This window comes from Melanotaenia boesemani, chromosome 21, assembly GCF_017639745.1.
Source record: "Melanotaenia boesemani isolate fMelBoe1 chromosome 21, fMelBoe1.pri, whole genome shotgun sequence".
Classification (NCBI taxonomy): domain Eukaryota; kingdom Metazoa; phylum Chordata; class Actinopteri; order Atheriniformes; family Melanotaeniidae; genus Melanotaenia; species Melanotaenia boesemani.
This window is the reverse complement of record NC_055702.1, coordinates 15,828,083-15,838,264: the sequence shown is the minus strand read 5'-3', so window position 1 is coordinate 15,838,264 and position 10,182 is coordinate 15,828,083. Positions and strand designations below refer to the sequence as shown.

Here is a 10,182-nt window from a genome sequence, read left to right as displayed (position 1 = left end):
TTAACGTTCAAATGAAAATACATTTTGTGTTGCCAGTTTCCAGTGCCAATTTAGGAGACCATATGCACCTTTCTCAGACTAAATAAAAGCATTCGTCAATATCATAACGTGTTTTAATGGGGTGGGGTGGGTCGGGTCGGGTTAAAAAAATAGAAGCGGAGGTGCGGGGCGGTTTGTTGCGGTCCAATTTTTTTAAAAGAGCGGGACCCGCGGGTCGGAAAAAAAACCCGACCCGCGCATCACTATAATATAGCCAGAGCATGAGCTGATAACATCGAGGTCGAAGGTCATTGTAGTAAACCCCTCATGGCCTGGTACAAGGAAGAAAAGGAAAGGGGGAAGGGGAGCTCACTAAATCCTTATCTGGGTACACAGTCATTCTCCTCCCTGAGTAAAACATAAGCCAAGCTTTAACAATGCAAAGTGTAGTCTACAGAATATAAGGGTTATGTGTAAATTTTCCATTACAGCATCTAAATAAATTGCTTAAAAAATGATATGAACATGTTTAGCTCAACATAATACAATATCATTAACATAGGACTCCTATTGTCACTGCAGTATTCAGCCTGTTGATGAGGGTAGGGGAGAGGTTTATAGTTTGGTGTGAAAGTTGGTCGACATACAATAATGAACTCTGGTGATTATTTAAGCTATATGTGTGTTTGCAAGTGTGAACTTGTGTGAGTGTGAGCATGTGTGTACAGTATATGAGTTGGGGTGGCCTGAGGGAGTTTATACCCGACTTTAGTCCCAGTCTGGCCCAGTGAGAGATTTCACAAACACACAGGCTGGTTTCTTAAAGTGGTGGCATAGATATTTCATTTATAGAGATTTCCTGAAATAGTAAGATGGGTTGGTTTTGTAGTCAGCTGCAGTCAACAGGTTAATGTTACAAATGGAAAATCCTGGATGTGGGGAATGGGTGGTTTCTTTGAGATGAAGAATAATAAGATTTTTATTCTCCTGTGGGTGCACCTCCATCAGCTGCTGTCTCTGTGGCTCCTTTTCCATCTTCAGTAATCATCTCATTGTATTTGCTCTTAAAAAACCCAGCCTATGAGTAAAAAGGAGAAAAAAAGAGATAAATAAAAATATAAATCTTAGTTCATAAAATCAGGTAAATAAAGAATGGATTTTTAAATTAAAAGATATATAGATGTATCAATCATCACTGACAATATATAGAAATGAGTTTATTTAGAAATCAGTGTAATTAACAAAAACGAAAAAAAAAAAAAGGAAAGAAAGAAATCAAGTGTCTCACCTTATACAGACCAGCAGTGAGTAAAGCTAGAAAAGCCAACCCTCCCAGAGAACCTCCTACAATCTCTTTGGTGAAATCTGGTACAGGATACACTTCTACCTCTGTCTCAATCTGGGAGGTGAGGAGACAGAGTTTTGGTTAATTCAAGATGTTTAATAAATAATATAAATCTTAAAAAAGAGAAATGTTTAATCACTTTGTGAACAGGTGGGTTGTTATTAGTCGCTGTTGAGTAGAAGATGTACTGGTCTCTGTTGTACTCCAGACTGGCCGTGCTGGTTAAGAGGAATTTGGCAGATGGAAGTCCAATCTGAGACAAAACAAAGTGGAAGAATAATTTAATCAGATTTTTATTCTTGTTAAATTTCACAAGAGCTGCCTACTGGTTCTGAAATCGAACCAGTTGCACTTACCACATCCAGTTCATATTTACCTGCTCTATCCATGCTGAACTAAGGCTGGCAGAGATTGTATACGTCTTACTCTCCTTTCTTCCCATGAACCGGCTGCACCTAAACACTCTGCACTTGGCTACAGAGCAGTCCTGTGGTGGACACATGCATAGAAAGCTGCAGTGAAGTGAACAGTAATGTGTATTTATTAACATATACATTTAAACAGGCACATTATAAAAACATACTTACCACTAATTTATTTTCCTTTATCTGAGCAACAATATCAGTGACAACAGGTTCTTCGTCTTTGTCTCGTTGACAGTCTGCAATCTGAAAATAAAGTTGATTTATGCACTTTACTGGAACTGCTCCTCATTTCACCACATACTGCCATGTCTAAGAAACATTTAAGGCTTTTTTAAGGTTAGTAATTAAAGGTTTCTCTATATTTACCTGCAGACTGCTCAAATCCACCCAAATATCTTTGTTACCGAGCTTTACAGAAACCTTGATCACCACAGTGAAATTAAATGCTCTGATGCTATTTGTAACCTGAGAAGGTGAGAAAGAAAAGTTTCAGGATGTAATAAAGCATCACGTCTGAAACATAGCAGTAAACTAGAAGATAGTACTGATACTACTGGAAGAAGTAATCTTTCACCTTGATTGATTGTTGGACTGGTTTCTGCAAATTATTTGTTCCAAAAGCGAAATTGCAGTAGTTGAAGGAGCTAAAGAGGCATTGTAAACATTAGATACTGGAGCAAAACAACAGAATCACTTTTAAATTTATTTTGATTTAACTATGAAACACAGACCTTTCAACTGAAACAAAGATGCTGTATTTCACATCGATCTCTTTCCTCTTGTAGAGTTCACTTGAAGGGGAGTGCTGCTGATTCCCACTGAAAGATAAAGATGGAAATGTTTATAGAAAATATTCATATTCCAAATTGCTGCACCGTCAGCTGAAGAACTGTACCTGGTGGCGTTTGCAGTGACAAAGATCTTCCTGTCAAGTTGACTATTGGCTCCAATCCCATAGGAGACAATGAAGACAGCCTGGAAATGAAAGAAACCAGAGATCAGACGCCTCCTCTTCTGACTCAACAGTCTGCAGCAGTGCAACAAACCAACCTTGGAGTTGCTTTTGAAAACTGGTTTGTCAATAGTGCAGTCTGTCTTTCCTCGAGTTACTCCATCTTCACTGTCCAAAAAACTGCACTGAATTCTTCCCTGTATTAAAAGACAAAGCATTGATGTGACTTGGAGAGCAGCTGATCAGAGAGGAAACAGACTTGATCCTGATGTCTGACCTGCAGAGCTGAAAACTTCCTGTAGGAGAGCCCAGCTGGGTATGTGAGAATAATAAGACTGTTGTATGAGTTTTCCTCCCTGTTCTCCACAGAGACCGTCACATGCAAAAGCTCATCAATGCCAATCGCAATCACTGAGGACCTGACAGTTTATGAAGATGAACAAGAATGAAAGAGAAAATCAAAACTGTTGTCAACGCAGCATTGTTTCCACACGAATGCTGACAATGGTAATGCTATCATGCTGGTTAGAACTAGGTAGGGATGGGAATTGAGAACCGGTTCCAAGTTTGAGAATTGTCATTGTGCCCTTCTGAGCTAAATTACTCCTCTATCAGTACCAACATTTGGTGGTCAGCAACAATGTCGTGTTGACAGCTTTACCCGACATCTAATCAATATTGAGGTTTGGTTGAAAAGTTGAAAAGATGTTTTTTTTCTTAACAAAAACAGAATCTGTTTATGAGGATGTCCACAGGTTGAAAAGACCATCCACCCATTGTTTATACCTTTAAATTCCAATATAGGGGGTTCCGCTTCCGGGTTACCAAGGGATGGTGGCATAAAATGTAATCTCCCGAAGAAAAGCAAGAAAATATCCCGAAAGTCAAGATAACAGAAGTAAAATCTGTGGTTTTAAACTTCTAGAAAGGGGAGAGGATGGCATCAAAACAGAAAAATAGGAAACCCGCTCTGATAACAGCTAAAAACAGCGATGTGCTGCAACACGAGGAGGCTAATGCTAGCAACACCTTAGCTAATCAACCCGAGGACACGGCAAATGATGAGGAGGACCCGGTGAGCCTGACGTTCACTTACCACATTGAAAGGGATTTGCTTACAGTCAATCAGGAGAGGAAAATGAACACATATTGTTATTAAATTAAAAATAACATGCAAGGGGAACCAGTTGAAATTATTTCATTCAATGTAAACGGGGTCTTGAATCCCATCAAGAGGAGCAAGATCTTGTTAAAATTAAAAACGGAAAGGGCTCAGGTAGCCTTTCTCAAGGAAACCCATTAGAGTCAAGCTGAACACACAAAATTGAAAAAGAGAGGCTTCAAACATGTATTTTCATCCTCCTATAAACTAGGTCATAAGAGAGGGGTCGCTATATTAATATCGAGCACACTTAATTATGAACATATGTCAGAATTACAGGATGATGAGGGACGATTTATAAAGATCACAGGGATAATAGAGGGATTCGAAATAACCTTTATACAGTGCATCCGGAAAGTATTCACAGCGCTTCACTTTTTCCACATTTTATTATGTTACAGCTTCATTCCAAATTATATTAAATTAAGTTCTTACCTCAAAATTCTACACACAATACCCCATTATGACGAGGTAAAAAAAAGTTTTTTTTGAGATTTTTTTAATTTATTAAAAATGGAAAACGAAGAAATCACATTTACATAAGTATTCACAATCACTAAATTAAAGGTGGGAAAGTCTCCAGGCACTGATGGTTACACCGCAGAATGGTATAGAGTCCTAAAGGAAGAACTCTCCCCTCTCTTATTAAACACGTTTAACTGCATTATACAAAAAGGTGAAATCCCCTCATCATGGAGAGATGCAATTATTTCGGTTATCCCTAAAGAGGGCAAAGACAAACAAGATTGCAGCAACTACAGACCCATTAGCGTCCTTAATCTAGATTATAAATTGTTCACATCGATACTAGCGCGTAGATTAGAAAAGGTTTTATCTGATCTGATACACTTAGACCAAGCTGGTTTTATTCAACAAAAACAAACACTAGACAATATCAGGAGATCACTACATGTAATAGGACAAACAGCTAAAGATAAAACTAAGTCTATGATTGTGGGATTAGATGCTGAGAAGGCGTTCGACTCCGTCAGATGACTATTTCTCTACAAAGCACTGGAAAAATTTGGATTTAAAGACAATTTTATTTCATTAATAAAGGCTCTGTACCATAAGCCAAGAGCCCGCATAAAGATAAATGGGGATCTCTTGGACTATTTTATCCGGGGAGGGGAACACAGCAGGGCTGCCCAATCTCTCCCCTCCTTTTTGCCCTATACATTGAACCCCTCGGTCAGTTAATACGGCAGTGTGGAAATGTTAAAGGTATTGCGGTGTCTGGTAAAGAACAATAGGTCGCAATGTTTGCGGATGATGTCTTGGTCTTCTTGGGGGAGCCTGAAAACTCTACAGAGCTGATGTCATTGCTGTCTGATTTTGGGAAGCTGTCAGGCTATAAATTAAACATATCAAAAACACAGGTGTTGACCCTGAACTACAATGCACCCGAATCTCTACAAATCAAATTTAACCTTAACTGGGGAGCAGATTCCCTTAAATACTTAGGAATAACCCTGCCAAAAGATCTTACTAAATTGTCTCAAGTAAACTATGGACCATTGTCCTCCATTATAAAATCTGATTTGCATAGATGGAACCTTGTCCCCTTCCTTATCTTAAATTCAAGGATAAATGCAGTAAAAATGAATATCCTCCCGAGATTATTATATTTATTTAGGACCTTACCAGTGGAAGTGAGTGACATCCAACTTGGGGAATGGGATAAATGGATATCACGTTTCATATGGCAGGGTAAGAGACCTAGAGTCCACTTCTCTGTCTTACAATAAAAAAAATTAAAAAAAAGAAGTGGAGGAGCAACGCTCCCATGCTTAAGATATTACTACTATGCTGCACAACTAATTCCCATGTTACACTGGTGTAATCAAGAATACGTAGCTAACTGGAAGATGTTGGAATCTGGGGTGACTTCGAATTTCCCTTTACAGGCTGCAATCACAGATAAAGGGCTCGCGGACCAATTGACAGGCTTGAATCCATGGATAAACCACACTCTAGAAATATGGCACAAAGTGGTCAAAACATGTGGAACTGGTAATATGCTGAAAATCTTTAGGTGGTGCGCATACGACACAGACTTCCAACTACATAAAAGTGACAGAAGATTTAAATCTTGGATATGTAAAGGACTAACGACATACCCCTCATTTACACACAAAAACACATACAGAGTTTTCAGTCCTTACAAACCAAACATGACTTGCAACAGATAGACTTTTTCAGGTTCCTCCAGAAACAAACTTATTTTAATAAACATTGCAAAAGTATAAATTTAACATCAAATGAATCCAATTTTTTCAAAATCCTAAAACTTGCCTATAGCTCAACTATAAATAAAGGTATTTCAAGGTTATACCATGCTCTGCTTCATGCCAGAAAAGATGACACTACATATAAAGAAAAGGTGGGAAAGTGAAGCAGGAATTAGCATAGGGGAGGTAGAGTGGGAGGAAATCTGTGACTTCCAGTGGACATCTACTAATTCACTGGAGTGGAGAGAATTTGGCTGGAAAAATATCATCAGGTTCTTTAAAACTCCCCTCCAGGGTAAATACAGAAATGCGACTTCAGAGTGTTGGAGACAATGTGGTTCAGTGGAAGCTAACCATTGCCATGTGTTTTGGGACTGCCAAACTGTACCACTGTACCAGACTGTACCATTACTGGAGTGAGATTCATAAAACTCTGAATTCAGTGTTTAAGGTACAAATAACTTTCGACTTTGTAAATCTATACCTTGGTCATGTAACAACTCTGGAGGGGAGGACAGACACAGAGCTGCTGCAGGCCCTTCTAGCTGCCAGTAAAAAATCTATCACGAGAAGGTGGTTAAACCTAGCCCCACCAACATTAGACGATTGATATAAGACGACGCTTGAAATTTTTAAATTAGAAAAAATTACATACTCTCTCAGAACTCAGAAGGATAAGTTTTACCAAATTTGGAACAAATGGATCACCTAGATATCCCCCCACTAAGTGAACTTTGCGTGACCCCTCCAGAGTATCTCTCCTTTCCATTTATGGCACAACCCATGTTTTTATTTTCCTTCTTTCTTATCACTTTTTCTTGTCCAGCGGAAAATGGAAAAACTGTAAACACCCTAGTTCATATGTTTTGTTATTTTATGATTAGATGTAAGTTCAAAAAAGTATAAAAACTGTAAAAGGATTTAGATAGAATTTTTAGAAGAATACTGTATTGTTTTGTCTTTTGAATCCTTTTCCAATTAAAAAAAAGAAAAAAATACAATAAATTCCAATATAGGGTCACTGGGGGCAGAGCCTATCCCAGCAGCTACTAGGTGAGACATGGCAGGATGCACTGCTCACCGGTCCACCATGGGTCCAACACAGACATGCACACTCCTTTCCTAGGACCACCACTTAACCCGGAGAAGACCCACCCATGTATGTCCTCTTTACACATGAGTAGAACATGCAAACACCACACATCGTTGCTATGAGGCGACGCTAACCACACATCACCATGCAGCCTGACTGAAAGCTGAAAAGAGTTCTTTTTCAAAATGAAGAACAGATGTCCTCTTTAGCCTGTTTCAGTAGCACTGTGATCAGAAATCAAATTATTGTGTTTAATTTGTTTCACTAAAGGTTTTCAAGGAGTTTCCAGATAAACAGGTGTGCAGACAAGGTGCTGCTAAATCAAGGTAAGTAGGCCCTTGTTTTGGTTAGATTGCTCTTATAGCTTGGAGACGTTTATTATTAAGGATGGTATTTTACATCATTTTGAAGTGGACCAGTCAGGCCAATCAAAATCAATTGGCTAATTAGTTGTTATGTCATCAATAATGAAATGAAAAATAATTTATGTGCGTAAAGAAATTGTACAAACAAGCATTAAAATGTAATAACATGGATTACTGAACTATGCCTACACAAAACATTGCATTTGAGTAAATTAGAACAGATTTAGAAACCATTATTACTAAAACACTAAAAGCATGCCCAACTGTTTATTTATGTTTCCAAGTTTTACTTTTTACCTGGTGAAGTTGAAGTCCACTTTCAGATTATCAACACATTTCTCATCAGCACCACAGTTGATCTGAAACCTTAACTGTGAAAACAAGATGTTAAAAACATTAGATCAGAGGGTAATAAGAAACGAACACTGTTCAGGATTTATGATGAATCCTAGAGATGTCGGAGCCATGTGAAGCTCTTCAACTGCTTTCATGTCAACATATCAGTTATGCAGAAAACATAGTGACAAAAAGAAAGCTGTTCATGGAAATGTAATGTTAATGAAGTGTGTTTAAAGGTTACTCACTGGATGAAAGGTTGTTGTTTGAGCCTGCTGGGCGAGACTTGGTTTAAGATTCGTGTCAGAAGGTAAACCATCGAAGGTGAATCTGAGCTCGTTCATAAGTGGATTGTGAATATCTTCTGGACAAGCCTGCAACAAGAGAAGGGAAACATAATGACGAAGCAAGATAAGACTTAAAGCAAAATACTTTTTTTGAAATATTAAATCTGTTTTCTTTAAAATTAGTTATTCTGAACTCATTAGGCTCTACCTCAATGAAAAAATTCACACTGCTGCACTGTCGACGTTTTAAGTCCAGAACAAGTGATCCAGTTTCCTCTCGTAGTTTCTCTCTGATGTAAGCTCGGTTGTTTGGGGTCTTCCTGGTAGCATCCAGCGTAAAAGTGTAATTAATCTGTGCTTGAGCTGAAACATACAAGAATTTCTTTCATTGTTAGCTTTATAGCATAAATGTCTAAGTCATATTTTGGCTAAATTACAATATCTGTCTAACTTTACTCTCCTAATACTGCTGATTGACTTTACATCATTACCAATAAAACCTTAAAATTTGACTTAGGCAGTCATGCTATGAGGCTAATGTTATATAGAAATGCACACAAATACAAGAATGTCAGTGGAAATAAAAATGAGAAGAAGGATGAACCTGTGTTCACTTCAGAGTGTCTGCTCATAGTAAAGCAGATTTCAGCTTTGTTCTCCAGGGGATTTGAACAGTCCACAGTTTGAGTTGGGATTTCATTTGGGTTGAAGGACACAGTTGCTTCCACCATCACTATAGGCCTTTTTCTAGAAAGAACATCATTATGAGACATGTCAACATCTTGTGGCTTTGTGATCAATAATTAATTATAATAAAAACTGACAACTAGAGTGTCTATAAAAGATGAAAAATTCTTTTTTAATCCTAAAGGTAAACTGCTAAACTTTTCTTTTCATTTCTGAAAGTTTAATTGTTCAAAATATATAATAAGATTGAAAAGGACACATGAGTGGTCCTCAAGAACAGAAAATTCCTGCTGGCCCAAATTATCAGCTTGTGGACCAGCAAATGCAGGTGAAGAGATCTCAAACCCCCCTGCCTGTTGATATAAGCCATCACAGTGGTATTGTCTGTCTTGATTAATACATGATGCCCCTTCAAGAAAGAGAGAAAATGCTCCAGTGTTAAGAGGACAGGAGACACCTGGGTGAAGAAAATGCATCAGAGCAATGTGCGTCAGCATCCTGAATTTGTACTTCCTGAGCTGCTTGTTTAAGACCAGCAGGACCAAAATTGTAGGCATCCCGCGATCGCCTTTCTTTAGCACGGAGAAATATCTTGAGTAAAAACCACTCTCACTCTGTATGTGGGGAATCAGTCTGTGTCAGCTGACATCACACTCTGGGTAGCTGTTGTTGCTGTTGTTTTTATTGTGTAAGTAATGTTAATGAATAAGCTTCATTTGGCTTTTTAAAGTCGCTATATTCACGTGGGCTAACTTCACTTGTAAACTACAGGCAAAGAGGGAGGGAAATCGAAATGGGTTCATCTGTTTGTGTTTGATCAGTTTGATCATTTATTGACATAAATGTAAAACCACAAATAAAATCTGTAACAAAAGATGGTAAAGTGTTGGGGTTAGTGAAACTGCTGAAATAAAGACAAAAGATTTAACCCAAAACCAAACACAAACACCACCGAGTAAAACAAAGGAGCGCCTCTAACTCGTGGTGATAATGAAACGAACCAATAAGCAGCAGTTCCAATAAACTAAGGTGACAGTCATCACAAACAAAACCTAACCTAGCCCAACACACCGAAAACCAATAACACGGAGAACAAAATGGCAGAACACAAACGAAGGGTGCAGCAAAGCTTAAACCGAAACTGAGTGTATAACAAAAAGGTGAGTCCAAACTAAACAGACCATAACTAAAATTCCCGAGTGGAATCCGAACAGCCAGGAGTAACCCTGCTGTAGACACAAAATGGTCTAGCACCAAAAGGACCACCAACGAACACAACGAACACTCAGTAAAGCCAGGTCACCATACATCTGCCAACTA

At 38.3% G+C, this 10,182-nt stretch overlaps 1 protein-coding gene across 1 annotated transcript in view; it reads right to left on the bottom strand.

Annotated features, from left to right (window-relative positions):
• Positions 1-608: 608 nt before the first annotated feature.
• Positions 609-10,182, bottom strand: part of LOC121632832 (integrin alpha-M-like) — a 28,080-nt gene continuing 18,506 nt past the window's right edge. The window contains exons 16-30 of the mRNA XM_041974588.1: positions 8,780-8,922; positions 8,384-8,538; positions 8,137-8,262; positions 7,850-7,923; positions 2,979-3,120; positions 2,800-2,898; positions 2,645-2,724; positions 2,481-2,567; positions 2,324-2,393; positions 2,116-2,214; positions 1,912-1,992; positions 1,701-1,811; positions 1,464-1,577; positions 1,268-1,378; positions 609-1,057 (exon numbers count right to left, since the gene is read on the bottom strand). Coding sequence (XP_041830522.1) covers positions 959-1,057; positions 1,268-1,378; positions 1,464-1,577; positions 1,701-1,811; positions 1,912-1,992; positions 2,116-2,214; positions 2,324-2,393; positions 2,481-2,567; positions 2,645-2,724; positions 2,800-2,898; positions 2,979-3,120; positions 7,850-7,923; positions 8,137-8,262; positions 8,384-8,538; positions 8,780-8,922 — 1,591 coding nt within the window. The 3' untranslated portion in view covers positions 609-958. The remainder of the gene's footprint in view (positions 1,058-1,267; positions 1,379-1,463; positions 1,578-1,700; positions 1,812-1,911; positions 1,993-2,115; positions 2,215-2,323; positions 2,394-2,480; positions 2,568-2,644; positions 2,725-2,799; positions 2,899-2,978; positions 3,121-7,849; positions 7,924-8,136; positions 8,263-8,383; positions 8,539-8,779; positions 8,923-10,182) is intronic.